Source organism: Uloborus diversus, unplaced genomic scaffold, assembly GCF_026930045.1.
Source record: "Uloborus diversus isolate 005 unplaced genomic scaffold, Udiv.v.3.1 scaffold_1294, whole genome shotgun sequence".
NCBI classification, from domain to species: domain Eukaryota; kingdom Metazoa; phylum Arthropoda; class Arachnida; order Araneae; family Uloboridae; genus Uloborus; species Uloborus diversus.
The window spans coordinates 14,734-30,065 of NW_026557981.1; the positions used below are offsets into that span (position 1 = coordinate 14,734).

At 31.5% G+C, this 15,332-nt stretch overlaps 1 protein-coding gene across 1 annotated transcript in view; it reads right to left on the reverse strand.

The window, feature by feature from the left end:
- Positions 1 to 1,044: 1,044 nt before the first annotated feature.
- LOC129232578 (transmembrane protein 220-like) overlaps positions 1,045 to 15,332 on the reverse strand; it is a 29,865-nt gene continuing 15,577 nt past the window's right edge. Inside the window, exons 3-8 of the mRNA XM_054866711.1 lie at positions 10,451 to 10,480; positions 9,976 to 10,036; positions 8,499 to 8,643; positions 6,924 to 6,989; positions 2,354 to 2,475; positions 1,045 to 1,277 (exon numbers count right to left, since the gene is read on the reverse strand). Of these exons, the coding sequence (XP_054722686.1) occupies positions 2,355 to 2,475; positions 6,924 to 6,989; positions 8,499 to 8,643; positions 9,976 to 10,036; positions 10,451 to 10,480 (423 nt within the window). The 3' untranslated portion in view covers positions 1,045 to 1,277; position 2,354. The remainder of the gene's footprint in view (positions 1,278 to 2,353; positions 2,476 to 6,923; positions 6,990 to 8,498; positions 8,644 to 9,975; positions 10,037 to 10,450; positions 10,481 to 15,332) is intronic.

Below are 15,332 nucleotides of genomic sequence, written 5' to 3' on the forward strand. Positions count from 1 at the left end.
TTTTTGTTGTTTTTCGATATAATATGCATTGAACTATAGCCTTTGCAGCCTCTCCCCCCCCCCCGGAAAATTTTGAATATTTCCGAGACTATATCGATATATCGAAAATATCGATAGTTGGAGAACGATATATCGCGGTATTAAATTTTTGATATCGCCTAGTCTAGAAAGAAAAACTGTCTAGAGTGCACAGATTTCTTCGGAAAGGCAAAAAAAAAAAAAAAAAAAAAAACAGTAAGATGGAGAGAGACATGGTATCGATGCGCTCTAGGTTTCATTAGAGTAACAATGTGCGAATTCTGATGCCTATAATTAAAGAACTATGACTATGACATTGAATAAAGAGGGCCTAAATTAATTACTACCTATTTTTATCAATCAACAGCAGATAAAGTTTTCGAAGCAAAAAAATTAAAATTTGAATTTTGTAACTGCTTTTTCATATTGTTTTATTATAAAAGTTCTTTAAATTATCAAAGAATTAAAATTTTGAGGAAACGGTATAAATTTTAATTATATACTTTATCTTGTTTGACTAAGAAAAAATAAAGTTCTCTTAAGTTGTGTGCAGAATTCCACATTGAAAAAAAAAAAAAAATACACAACTTCACTTGATTGAATCAGTCGCTTTACTGAATCAAAGCTGTTTGAATGAAACATGATTCAAATAAGCGGCGGTCACTATATTTGTTATCGTAACGTTTGTTGCTCGTGATTTTGTTAGCGTAAAAGACTGAAATTGGAGTATGTCGACTTTCACCGGAAATATTCGGACTTCCGCCGATGTCTTTGGTATATGAATGTTGATGTTCACCGGCTTAATGTCGACATTTATCAGATTTCGGACTTTTACGAGTAATGAATATATAAACAATCTTTCTGTCGAATTGATTGTCCCATCTCACCGATCATAAAATTTCTTTGTTTCCTGCTTAGACATTACATCGCTCTTTTAATTTAGTACGCCAGTGTTTGTACTCTAAGTATGAGCGAAAGACAAATAAGAAGCAGAGATACACCGAACCTATGTTTGTGTATTAACATTTTATTTGTGCAATTACTGAAACAATTTTTGACTCTGGAAAAATGAGCTTTCATAAAAATTTTTGAGTCAGAAAGAGAATTCTTCCGGGAAGAAATCACTGCACAAAGAAATATAACTGGAATTCATTGCGTCAGAATAGCAAAGAGCCCACAGAAAAAGAGGAAGCAAACTGAAAATCACAATAAACAGAACAAATACTGATTCATTCTTGGTCTTTTTGGCGTTTTTTGATCTGTAAAAAAAAAGTACTTATGTAGCAAAGTTGTTTTTACCTGCTAAAATTTTCAAGATAAAAACATCATTATTAAATAAAAACGTTTAAAATAATTTGAATGGAACATTGAGAGTTAGTACTAAAGGGCTAAATTGGGAACTAGATTTAAGTTGCATGAGTAGAAAATCATAAAAAGGGCACAACTGGTCGCCAGAACGAAAAAATAATCTTTACTAATAATGAAATGTTTAAAGTATCTCTGTTTGTCTGTAGGATGTCCTGATCTCTGTGACGCGCATAGCGCCTAAACCGTTCAGCCGATTTTCATGAAATTTGGCACAAAGTTAGTTTATAGCATGGGGGTGTGCACCTTGAAGCGTTTTTCGAAAATTCGATTTTGTTCTTTTTCTATTCCAATTTTAAAAACATTTTCCTGAGCAAAATTATCACAACGTGGAAAAGTAAATTACCAAATTATCATAACGTGGAACCGTAAGATGGGCAACCATAGCAAGTTGGCAAGATTATAAGCAAATTGGCAAGAAATTCATCATCCATTATTTGTAAATATACAGGAGAACCAAATGACCTTTTAATTTTCTACTACGTGCAAAGCCGTGCGGGTACCACTAGTAATAAATATACTGCTCAATCCCGCACTCGTTCAACACTTACTTTTCCCGTTTAGCACAATAAAGTTTATAAATTTCCTCTCTCGCCCCTCTATCGTTTCATAATATAATCATTGATGTTTGAAGATTTCTCTAAAGGTTTTTCTTTTTTAAGATGCGCCTTTGAAGCAAATAAATACAATTGATATTTTCAAATAGCCTCTCAAATTCAAAAAGAAAAGGCAACGCAGACCAATAACTGTTATCCGGAATTCTTTAGATCAGAGTTAAAAAGGTTCGGCTCACAGAAATTCTACTTCACTTTTGATTGATGCGTTGCTTTACTCAAAAGTATTGATACTAAACGTTTTGAATTATCAAGAGTTTATGTAGCCACTAGCCAGCAATGAAATTATACAGAAGTATTGAAGAAATTTAGGGTTCACTTCAGGATTTCAACATAATGTGCGACAAAGTTCATACTTTAAGGGCCTGGGAGCAGCAAAGAGGCCTTCCCCATGTCCATAAATACATCTACAGAGTTTTGCTGTTGAAGAGAATCCGTTGTTGATTTTCTGCAGTGACACCACGGTGGAAATATACACCTATAATTTTCAAAGAACTAGTGAATATATTTTTATGAAAATAAACTTTAATATAACAAGGTAACTGACAATCTGATATTTTCAAAGGATAAATGAATAAGAAAAATTAATAGGAATAATGAAGGAGTGCTGCTGTGTGGCGTAACAATTCAAAATCTTTAAGTGTTAAAAGTATTGTTCTATTTCAACTCAATATAAAAATAAAAGAAGTACTATTTCATTGTGAAATCGTTAGATATTTGACAGAGCATTTGTGACTATAAAATATATTAACTTGGGGCATCAATTCTGATTTATTTAAGTGCAATTTGTTATGCTGGAATCAAAGAAGGGTCATATCTTAATTATAAATGAATTAATACATGAATAAAGAATGAATAAATAAATGTAAATAAGCAACTAAATAGAAATAAATAAATTGCAATAGGGTTTTGGAAAGCCTGTTTTAAAAAGAAAGACTAAGAACAATCATTATGAAGAAAAGGGTAAAACCTGCAACCTCTAAAACAGTGCTAGTTAGCAAAAAAAAAGCAGCGACATGTTTCATGGCTGCAAAAAACTTATTCTTCAATGTAAAACGATGCGAGCTAATGTATGTAAAGGTATGCGAATTCGAATATTTTAACAAAAATGGGGTTGTTTCCTTCAGTCAAAAGTACCACTTTTATATTAAGTATAAAAGTACTACTATTGATAGAATAAGCAACAAAATAACATGGAGCGAGGAAAAAACTTTCATTTTCCCAACGCTTTATTTTTAATCAATTTTTTAAAATGTCCGATTTAGAAAATAAGGTGTGGTATTTACGACGTCACGAATGATGTACTTTGGCGCATCTGTCTACCGCGTTTCCACGTTATGATAATCAAGAAGTGAGTTAAATATTGCGCTCTACGCTTGCTATCAACCATACCGTTGCCAACACACGTGAGTAAAGAAGTGAATCAAATATTGTGCTCTGTGAATGGTATTTTATCATTCGTGATGTCATCGGCAGAAGCATAAACAATGAAAGCGCACCGATTAAAGTAAGTTTTTAAAAATATTAAACTTAGTTAAATACTGTAAAAAATGGTCAGATCCTATGTTTTAAGCATTCTCTTTCAAATAAAAATACTTTTAAAATTTCGGAAACGACTCCATTGTTGGTGTACCAAACCTTTCTGATTGGACTTAAGACTATGTTTCTTTAGAAATTAATACAAATCAATTGTTTGAACCTGTAATAAAAACCGAGAAGAGAGACAGATATTGATGTTTAATTGAATTGTTTACTTCAGAAAAGGGATAAATATCGTTTTTTCCCCCCTCCTTAAATTGTAGCATTAGGAGTTTCGCTGTTTTTTTTTTTTTTTTTTTTTTCTTAAAGAGATATCAAGTGGTGCAGAAGGAAAATGAGTATCATTAAAATAGAACACTTTATTTAGTGGTCCCAATTTTTGCTCGCAGTGCAGAAAAATTATGGGTCGCGGTTACACGCTGCTTTCTGTTTTCAATAAGTTCCATTGATGAGATTTATACCGTTTCCAAAGTAACTGATTCTTTTGAAATTGAGACATATTTTGTGGACAACGGGAAAAATATTTAATATTGACCGTTACGGACAAATTTAACGCTTTTTTTTAATCCAAAACTCTAATAACGATGGAAATATATGTATATTTTTCGATCAAAAAATTAAAATAAAAGGGGGGGGGGGAATTGGGATACAATGATTACATTTATATCTTATTTGCTGTCATTAAAAATAAAAACTAGTAATTAGTATTTAAGTTTTCCGCCGCTTTAACACTGTTCTGTCAAATTCATGATTATTTATTGATTTATTAAATTTATAAATCCTTTTAAGAGTTCAGAAAGTGCAAAGCATTTTGCTTTTAGTGCAAAAATACTTCATTTTTCAAAAATCAAATTAATATACAGATTTAAATCTTTAATTATCTTCGTATTTTATTATTATAATCATTATTTCCATTGTCATCATCATCATTATCATCACTATCATCACCATCAATATTATTATTATTAACTATTGTTACTGTTGTTGCAACAAACTAATGTTAAGAAATCGATGTTGGTATAGGATAAAGTAAGATCGCTTAGTTCTGAAGGATGTTCTTTTTTACATCTAAAAAAACCAAGATAAGCTAATGAATTTTTTTTTTTAATGAAATTTTCATTCATCAGAAAGTAATTTTTGTCATTTCTTTGTTTCTACATTTCAGGTTTATGACATTAGTTCCAGAGTGAGAGTTTCATGGGAGCTCACAAAAGCTCAGCCCATCTACTTCTTTTCAATTTTATGTTGTTTTTTTCCCCCTTATAAAACGAAACTCAGACTCTTTACGCATTAAAACGAATTTCAAAGACTATAGGGCTCTTGAACTTATTTCATTAGAAATTAAGCTTTGAATAATCCCATATTAGTATATAACAATACATGGTACATGCGAAAAAAATAGAACTGTGAGAAAAATACATTGAATAATGCATATTGCTCATTTGGAAGAAAAGCGCTACAATAAAAAAAAAAGAAATTTTACAGGAGAAGCGTTTGAAGTTGAACTCTTCAGGCAGTTTGCATTAAGAAACGTAAGTTTGCTGCTCTCCAGCGGTTAATATTAGAACAAAAAATCTGTTATTATTTTCCAAAGAAAATAGCGTCTTTTGAAGGCATTAAGAGAGAAAAAAAAAGAAAATAAAAAATGTCGTGTTGTGGCACTCTTCTTCTAAACAAGCGATATCTGAAAATTGAAATGTACGAAATATACCGAGAGAAAAGGGTAAAATTAAAGTCAAGAGTGGAAACGTAGCAAGGAATACTTGAAGGTGAAGTAAGGGCAAAGAATGCATGTTTGATATTTAATTGGGACATATTTAGCTTGAAGTGCATTGTAATTAATTTGGTCATCAAAAAACATTGTGGAAGACATTGCAGGTATTCCGTCATAGTCATATTTCAACAAAGAAATCCATCGCAATTTTTTAAGTTGCTCTTTAAGATATCTAAAAAGGAAAGCGAAAGAAGAAGCAAAACACAAGAAAATTACCGTTCACCAAACGCAAAATAAACAAAAACATAAATCGTGGTGCAGTCGTTTAGGAAGCAAGTTTAAAATCTTCGAAAACCGCATAATTTCATTGCTGGCATGCATCTTATGCGACATCACCTGAAACATAATTAATAGATTGCAAATAAGATCAAAAAAGCTGCGAAAAACTTAAACAGGAATAAAATAAAGAATAAGAACATTTCTCTCTAAACTTTAAGTGGTAATCAAAATGGAACTCGTTATTTTTGTTAATGTAAAAAAGAAGCATTTTGGCTGCCGTTCAGTGGTTTTATTGGGTGCCAAAGAAACAAAATTTAAGTTTGTTGAACATCATACATAATTACTTACTTCTGTGAGTGTTATAAAATAAAAACGGGATGCGTGCCCAATGTTTATATTGTAATTACATACACAAAATGTGACACAATCTGGTTCAAACAAGATAATTTCCTAAACCTTTTTTAGGTAGGGGAGGGTGTTGTACCTTGGGACATTGCTAATTTCTAAGAATCTATTTTTAACAGCTATGTTTTTATAATCTCTAATAGTAACCTTCACCACTAAATGGTGCCATAGTAAAAATAAGCATCAAATGAGTAAAATTGACGATTTTGTGGGATAAATAAAATTTTATGACTCCCAAGTAAATATTTTCTTCATTTTTAATACATTTTCTGTCTTTGTATTTGTAAATTTAATCAACTGAATTTTATTTTGTTATAAAAGAGTAGTATTTTAAATATTTTGCTTATGAGAAAATAATGATAGTGCATCCTGATTGACCACCTTTTTTCTTCTTTTTAAACAACGTGGTGATTGTACCTTGAGATAGCCAAGCATTTTGTACCTTAGGACACGTTCCAAGGTACAGCATGCATGGTTCTTAATAATTAAGGTATGTTTAGGAGCATGGAACAATGTTCCAATCTTATGTAGTCTTTTAAACGCATTTAATGTTAGATAATAATTCATTATTCATTATTCATAATTCATAATTAATTATTCATAATTTAATTCCCAACCATGGATTTTTTTTCTGGTGCAAAATTGGTTTAAGTATATGGCTGTTTCCTGAATCATAAAGAATTTCCCATAGTACAGCAGGATGTGTCCCAAGGTGCAATAGGATGTTGTACCTTGGGAAAGCTTGGTACTTTTACTTTAAATGGCTGGCAATATTTTAGTTTCAAACTGTCTGAACTTTTTTAAAAAATATATTGCATAGAAGGATGTTTGGGTATTTTAATATGACTTTTATATTTGAAATTTGATTCAAAAAATTGACGTTAAATATTAAGATATGAAAAATGTCCCGGGGTACAACACTCTCTCCTATACTAGATTGTTTGCCACACAAGAAAAATATGTGAGCGACACAAAATTCAGATACTTACCTTATAGCAGGCGATTGTTTGCAAATGAACATCCATATCGTGGTGATCATAACTCCTGCTAATTCTCTAAAACATTAAAAAAACAAAGAAATAAATTCTCTTCGGCACAAATTCACTTCAATTCTCTATTAAAAGTTTTGTAAAAGCAGACCTACACAAAAGTATTCAGCTGATGTTCCTCAAGCATAACATTTATTTATGTCAATAACATATATTTATTTATTGAACACTATGCAACAGTTTTTTAAAAATAAAAAGGAATAAGTACAATAACTGATGAAAACGTAAAATAAAGAAAAACAAGAGGTTCCCTTCAGAACTAAACGAGCCTTTCCCAAGCACCAACACCGATCAATTATCTTTGAATTAGCTAAGACTGCAAATTGGGTCAAACATAAATTTTTACACTTTAATCTGATTTCTAGCAACAAAACATGCCTGTCTCATCTGATTAAATAGATATGTAAAGAAAAAATAATAAAATAATAGCAACTTTTAAGCAATGTAGCAATTTTTTTAATAAAAAAATATTTTATCATTAAAAAAAGAATTAAAAATAAAAAGCTCATCAAAACAAATACATTTTGTCAAAAAAAAGAAAAAAACCCTCATGACAGACTGACAGACACGCATTTTCTCCATCTAAAACCCCCCACTTATCAATCTTAAATATTTCAATATTTATTTGCTTAATTTTATTTTGACTTTTTTTTTTCGTTTTTAGCGATGTTTTTGGATGCATAAAGCTTTTTCTCGTGCTTTTTTGACTTTGACTTATACGGGAAAGTAGGCTAAAATCAGAAGATGAAGAAATCGTGCACGAAGTTTCTGTCGAAAGATAAATATTGAAACTCATTTAGAGAAAGACAAAACAAAACAATATAACTGCAATAGTTGAAAAGGATCACCGTCCTCCAAAATATTCAGTTTAGTATTTGAAAAATAATACAAATTGTTTTAACAAACAATCCTTTTAAAAAATATTTGCTTTTTAACATAAAGTTGGCTAAATAATTTAAACTGCCTTTTTTAGGTAGCAAACAAATCCGTCAGTCATGACAACTTCCTTTTAAATACGTGTAGGTGTATATCCACAAATATATTTTAATGAACTTCAGCCTTGTATACAATCAATGTATAAATAATACACAAAAGATAAGGAGAAGTAGACTATTTATTAAGTAAAATTATAATAAAAGATTAAAAGCCCTTTCCACAACTCTAGGCTACGTTATCGCTGCAAACAGAAACAAACGCGCCTATCAAGGGTACTTTAAGCTTATATTTTTACGAGGGCAGAAATTCTAAATTTATCGACTCGAACCCAAAAATTTTTCGAATGGTAAAATATGGGTATGTACACATAAGTACATCTAATTAAAAGGGACATTCAGGCTTTTAAAAATTGCAGCACTACAACTATGTTTCAAAATTTTCCGAATCGTCAGACAAAATTTACCGAAAAGGAAAATTTTGGGAGGTCGCAGTCTCTCGTGACTTTCCATCGGGGTGCCCCTGACGCATCCATAAAGAAAAAAAAAAAGACTTCAAAAATACTCATGCCAAAATACATACCTTCCCTCTTCGTATGTGAGTGGATTTAAGGATCCATCAGACTGCGGATTTGTAGCTGCAATTACCAACTCTACAAAAACGTAGAAAAACATTCCTATGCAATAAATTGTATGCATCCAATATCCCAACTGCCACACTTTGACATCTGAAAAACAGTTGATAAAATTAAATATTTTCCAGAAAGATTGTCCTTTTTCATGATATCTAGAAAATTATGTAAAAATTTTAACTTTCAAAAAGTGGTTATACTGGGCTATAAATTTAAGTGTGTAAGCTTTGTGTGCCTTAAGGAAGTTTTTATAAGCAGTTTTTTTTTTCTCGTATTGTGATTCAATTCTATATGAGTGTATGTGAATTATTCTCTTCCCAAGTGATATAACTTTTACAGGATTTGGATGCATGGTTTTCGAAACATTCGAATCTTAGCAGTCTTAGCATGTTCAGAAAAGAACCGAAAGAGAAAAAAAAAGGAAGAAAGAAGATTTCAATTCATAATTACATTCTGAAATTAATAATTTCCTTTGTCTGCGCTCCCCCCCCCCCTATTTTTCAAAAAAAAAAAAAAACACTAAGACCAAAATAACGCCGATTTTTAATTCTGTACTCAGGCAATTATCTCCGCTTTGTGGAAATTAAATACTAGAATCTCCTAAGAGACTCTGTATGGAAGCAATGTTAAAAAGGACAGGTTGTTTTTACTGCATCGAAACTATGCTGGCAGAGAAACAGTTTCTACACATTTCATTTATTTTTTTTTAAAGAAACTCCAAACGGAGGTTTGAAGACCAAAATAAAAATAAAAAAAAATCGGAAACAATTTTGACAATACTCTCAATATCTGTAAAAAAAATAAATGAAAAAATAAACCTCTGGAACCTAGCGGCTGGAACTAGCAATAAAGTCTATTAACAAGAGAAATTGACAATAGATTACTTAACGTTTGACTACGACAGTTCGTGATTTATTTTTCTCAAGCTGTTTTGATCAGTATTATTTGTGCCATTGTATAAAATCTGTAAGTAGATTAGGACAAATTTTTGTTAGCATAAATCGTTTAGAAAGTGCTGTTGTAAATACCATTTACTTCATTAAAGTATTTTATTTTATCCTTGCTCTGATCGCTTCGTGATTCCTGTTACGACATAATCAGTATCAATAACACTTTTTTCAAAATATACATTTTTTTAAATTCATATATTATTCACTTATTTATTTTTTCATGTTAACACTGTGTAATATTTTTCTTTCTGGGAGAAACAAATAGGAAAATAAAAATAATTCTTAACAAAACTTTTGCGTGTGTGGTGGGAGGGGGGTGGGGTAAAAATGTTTGAACACTTTTTATCACAGTTGTCATTTTTTGCAGGAATCAATAATTATCAAAACAGAGCAGTTTTTGAGAGTAAAGGAATATTATTAAGTAGCTTTAATTAAATTTAAATACAGTATTGCTTATTACAAGTGAAAATTAAAATACTTGTCAGAAAAGGTCGTACGGCTACACAAGCAGTCAAAAGAGCAGCAACTCCATACAGGGGCTGTTGAAGAAAACAATAGCTATTTACAGACTATGACATAGCTTAACCAACAATCTAATACAATAAAAATATTCTGGAACTCAGCATGATTTTTTAGTGTTCAACAAATTAGTTTAATTTTTATTTATTATTTTATTTTCGTTTTTGCTTATTTATTTATTTATTTGTATACTTATTTGCAAAAAATGCAAAAAAAAAAAAAGAAAAGAAAAGAAAAGAAAGACGAAACGTATCAATTAAAAAGTATACAAAATTTGAATTGAAAGGTCTTTTTTAATTCAAATTTTGTTTGCTTTTTAATTGACGCTTCAAGTTGTTTTTAAATTAGGAAATCTTCGATTCCTTTTCAAGTGAAAATTGTGTAACATTTCTAGAATCTCTGAACTTTTTGATGAAATTCAAAATTCTACTTACCACCCATAAGTATGGATCAGGGTCATTGAACTGGAATAAGGAAGACAAAATATTTCAATTAGAATTGAAAAATAAAAAGATTTCAATTTCGCAGTATACAAAAATCAATGCATTTCATTTTCTAAACAAAACGTTTCTAGATTATAAGTATGGCAATAGGTATTGGATTAGGAGCTGTCTATAAATGATGTCACACTTATATTAAACACTTTTGATCCCGTACCCCTATTGTCACAAAGAGTCGCACTTCACCTAACGCTTTCCCTTCCCCTTTTCACATCTCACAAGTTTTTCATAAGTAAAATTCTCACAAAAAAACAAGAAGTTCTGTCTAGAACTAAACGAGCATACTTTCCCGTATACCGATATCGAATTTCTAGTATCTGATCAGTATTCTCAAAATTAGCTAAAGTCGTAAATTATTTCAAACATATTTTTTAATATTTTAAGGTCATTTCGAGAAATAAAGTATGCCTCGCTCATCTAAAGAATTAGATACGTAAAAAATAAATAAAAGTACAAATAAAATAGCAGCACCTTTTAAACAAAGCAGCTAAATACATTTTTTTCCAAAAAAAAAAAAAAAAAAACTTTCAACCGCTTTCAAAAAGGAAAAAAAAAGAATTCAAATTAAAAGCTCATTGAAATAATCACATTAAAAAAAATAGTTCGTTTTCTCCTGTTGCAAAAAATAATTTTAAGAATGAATTAATGTACTTCCAAAAATAAATAAAAACAATAAAATGTCAACTTAAAGAAAAAATTTTCATTGTCGAAAAAAAATCGTCTGCACATATCTTTATGTAAAAACATAAAGGATTTCTCTGCCAAAAATGAATACATAAATTAAAACTTTAAATTGAAAATAAAATCAAAATATATTTAAAACAATTATTTCACAGTAAAAACCATGGCTGTGGAGTCAGAGTCGGAGTTCATCTGATTTTGGGACAAAAGAGTTAAGATTCGAGAGTAGAAAGTTTTAAATTCAAAGACTCGGAGTTGGAATCGGTCATTTCCCCAAAAAGTCCACAAGTCTGCCAATATTTGCAGAGACGGAGTAGGACTTATTATTTGATACAGGAGTCGGAGTCAGAGTCGAATTTCCAAGAGTCGGAGTCAGCCATTTTTCCTCCGTGCATAAATTTTTGCCAAAGCAGGAGTCGAAGTCGGAGTCAGGAGCACCAAAAATATCGGAGTCGGGAGTAGGTCGTCAAGAGCTATTTCCAACAAAGTTTGTTTGAAGTAAATCCGCCTTTAAGTTCAGAATCTATACTGACTTACAGTTTCCCCGTAGGCGCTAATGTTAAGAGATTTGAACTGTTCGAAATTGAACGAAAACTTGTTCAAATCAAAAAGATATTTACGATACATGTTTTTCATCAAAAGCTTTTCCCTACAAAGTTTGTTTGGAGCCACTTCGCCTCTAAGTTCAAGATTTATTTTTGCTTTGAATTTCCCCGTAGGCGATAATGTTAAATTTTTTTGATCTGTTCAAAATTGAACAAAAAATTGTTCAAATCAAAAAATGAATTATGGGAATGAGATATCCTTGCCAAGATCTTTCTAACAAAAAAAAATTGTTCGAATCGGACTATTCATTCAAAAGTTATTATGGGGGAGGGGATGACAGACCGACAGACAGACAGACATTTTTCCCCATCTCAATACCATATTTTCCAATTTTTAATTTTTCAATATTCATCTAACTATTTTATTTATTTTGACTTTTTTTTGTTTTTCGGGATATTTTTAAGATGCATTAAGCCTTTTTTTCATGCTTTTTTCTTCTTTTTCTGACTTTTACTGGGAAAGTAAGCTAAAAAGTGAGAATATGCTTATGAAAAACTTGTGAGATGTGACAAGGAGTGTGATGCTTCAGTCTTATTACTCCCTCCCTTTCCCGTGTCACAAAATGTTAAAATTTCCCGAGCCCGTCCTCAGTCAAAGCGTGACATCATTTCCGGACAGCCCCTTATCTCAAAAATTTGCAATTATTATTCAACACCAGAATTTCATTAGCAGAAGTTGTTATAGGTGAAATCGTATTATGAAAATACTGTTATAATAGTTTAATTTTCATCGGTGAATGGATGTATTATAAAAGAATTTACTGCCGTAGGAAAGCAAAGGGCAGTAAATTCTTTTGCTATAGGAAATTGCAAACTTTTGATTTTTCATTTTTTTTGCATTGTTGTCATCTATTGTACTTCAGCTTTGTTGTACAAGCTTGCTTGTTTGGTTTCCGCTGTAAAATAAAGATCGAAAAAAAAAGTTTCATTCCAACGTTTTATTCCAACGTTTTCTTACCATTAGTACGGAATCCAAAACGCGTTTCTTCAAATAACTCGAAAACTCATTTCTGCAGATACTGCCGTTTACTGACCACGGCAGTATAGTTGTCTGACGTGTTTGATTGTATCATCATAACATTAGGAATAATCGTTTTTAATTAGTGCTTTGAAAAATGGAATAGGCATCCCCACCCTATCAAAAATGGGAAAGGGGGGCTTATTTGACCTTCCATACCTGGGAGAATCCCTGCCTCAGTAGAAAGCAAGAAGGATAGACAAGCAGAATATTTTCGAATTTTAAAGAGGAGAAAACATGGAATAACGATATAACCGTAATCGGTAACCGTAATAACGGTGCAACCGATCGTGACGTAAAAACTATACATATTGGCATTTAAAATGAATAGGAATGATTCGGGACTTTATGAAAATGACGTATATGTTAAAGACGATGTTTTACTGTACATGTAACATAAAAAAAACCTTGAAGTAACTCGCGCTTTTTTTTTTTTTTTTTTTGAGAATGGATAGCACAATGACATAGAAAAGAATACGAAGCAGCTGGGAAGTTGAATTAATATTTTGGACTGACAGTTTGATTGCTAGTTGAAACTAGTTGAAAAGAAGGCTATGTTTTGCGAATGTCACAACTTATACGAACTGAAGCAGGTCTTTTTCGACTGAAAAACAACAATAAATCTTGTATTCGTGTGCAGCTGCAAGTGGCAGCTAATGAGTGAGAAAAGCATGTATTGCTGTATTATTTTGAAAAACGAGCATCAGAAGATGTTCTGCTGCTCTTTTCAAGCTCAGAGGAATTACGAAAAGGGCTGTCCACAAATGATTTCATGCTTTGAGGGGGTGATTGTGATAAGGGGCCGGGAGAGGGTCACACTAAATGTGACTTTACGCATTTTTTTTTGGTGAGAACATGTTTATGAAAATTGGCGTGATATTTGACACTTTGTGAGAAAGAAAGGGGGGGGGGGGGTCAAAATTTTTTAAAAAGTGTGACATCATTTGAGGCAGTGAGAAGCAAAGGGATGTAAGTGGATATTTTCAAGTTTTGAGTTAAACGACTATAAAGATAACGTCCTAGGTAGGTTTTCATTGATTTTTTTTCTAAATCATGCTGTATAGCAGCAACTACCAGGGCTACTAGTGCCATCTCTTGCCCCAAGACAGAGGAGAAGTTCACCTACCATTTGTACTGGTTATCCCCAAATTTTTAATTTTGCCACTTACATCCTTTTGCTTCTCACTGCCTCATTTATGGATTGTCCCAAAAAATAAAATACAAAAACTTTCCTAATTATTATCCTATTTCATTACATTAAACTCGAGTAGATAGTAATTTGAAAGATAATTGTTAGATACAGGAAAAAAATGCGTCATTAAGGCACACGATGCAAGTTAAACTTTAAACTTTAATCTTTCTTTTTTTTATATTTTCTTTCTGAACTCTCAATTCATCCGCACGTTTTCTCACATGCCATGCTTTTGTTCTTTCAGCGGCTGCCTGGCTTTGGTATATCCACAATAAAATTGTCTATTTTAATGAAGAAAATAGATTATAAACAACGAGAAAACTAAACAATACTCGAAATCCGCTTTTTAATTATTGCCAAAAACGATGGGAAATGTTAGTAACTATAAAGTTAATTTTGTTAATAAAAGTTAACAAACTAACTTCAAGACTGGATTACACTTTAAACTGATGACTTGATTTGAATTATATGCTTGATCAATTTCAGTCTTGAAATTAATCTGTTACATTTAGTAACAAAACTAACTTTATAATTACTTTTATTTTTTATGGTTTTTGGCAACAATAAAAGACAACTACGTCACCTCCGTCACAAAAAAAGCTTGCAGATCAGAATTTCAAAGCCCTCGGAGAAGATGTTTCACTTCAAAAGGGAATACTTATCAAAATTGAATTTCTTTTATGAATTTGACTCAGCAAATATAAATTGGGAAAAAATCAAGCCTCTTCTCTCCTTTTCCAGACGATATTTCTTTTATCTCACACTCCATTGTAAACTCTATCGTAAAGATAAGATCAGGAATTTCAATCTCAGCATTGTTATGTACTATTTTTAATCTTGTGTTCTAATCTTCTCGCAGTCTTGCTTCACAGATAAAATGCCAAGACTAACGGACTTATTTAACAAGTTTGATAGCAATGTAGGATTTTGCATTTCTTAAATATTAGTTGCTGATATGTGCGGAGTGACAAAAACATTTCTAATTAGATTCGACATTCATTTTTAGTAAAGGGGTGGTCCATAAATGTCACACCTTTTTCTCAACATTTTAGACCTTCCCCCCCTCTTTGACACAATGTGTCACACTTCACCCCTCCCCTATTGCCACATGTCACGCATTTTTTATTTGCATATTCTTATTGAAAATGGGTGATTGACACTTCTTGCTAACCCTTCCACCCCTTGTCCCAAACTGTTCAATTTCAAACTCCCTCCCCTCCTCCCTCAAAGTGTTACATCATTTGTGGACAGCCCCAAAATACAGATGAATAGAGATCTGAAAAGTTGATAGATTTGCTATGAATTCAAGAATTCAAATTT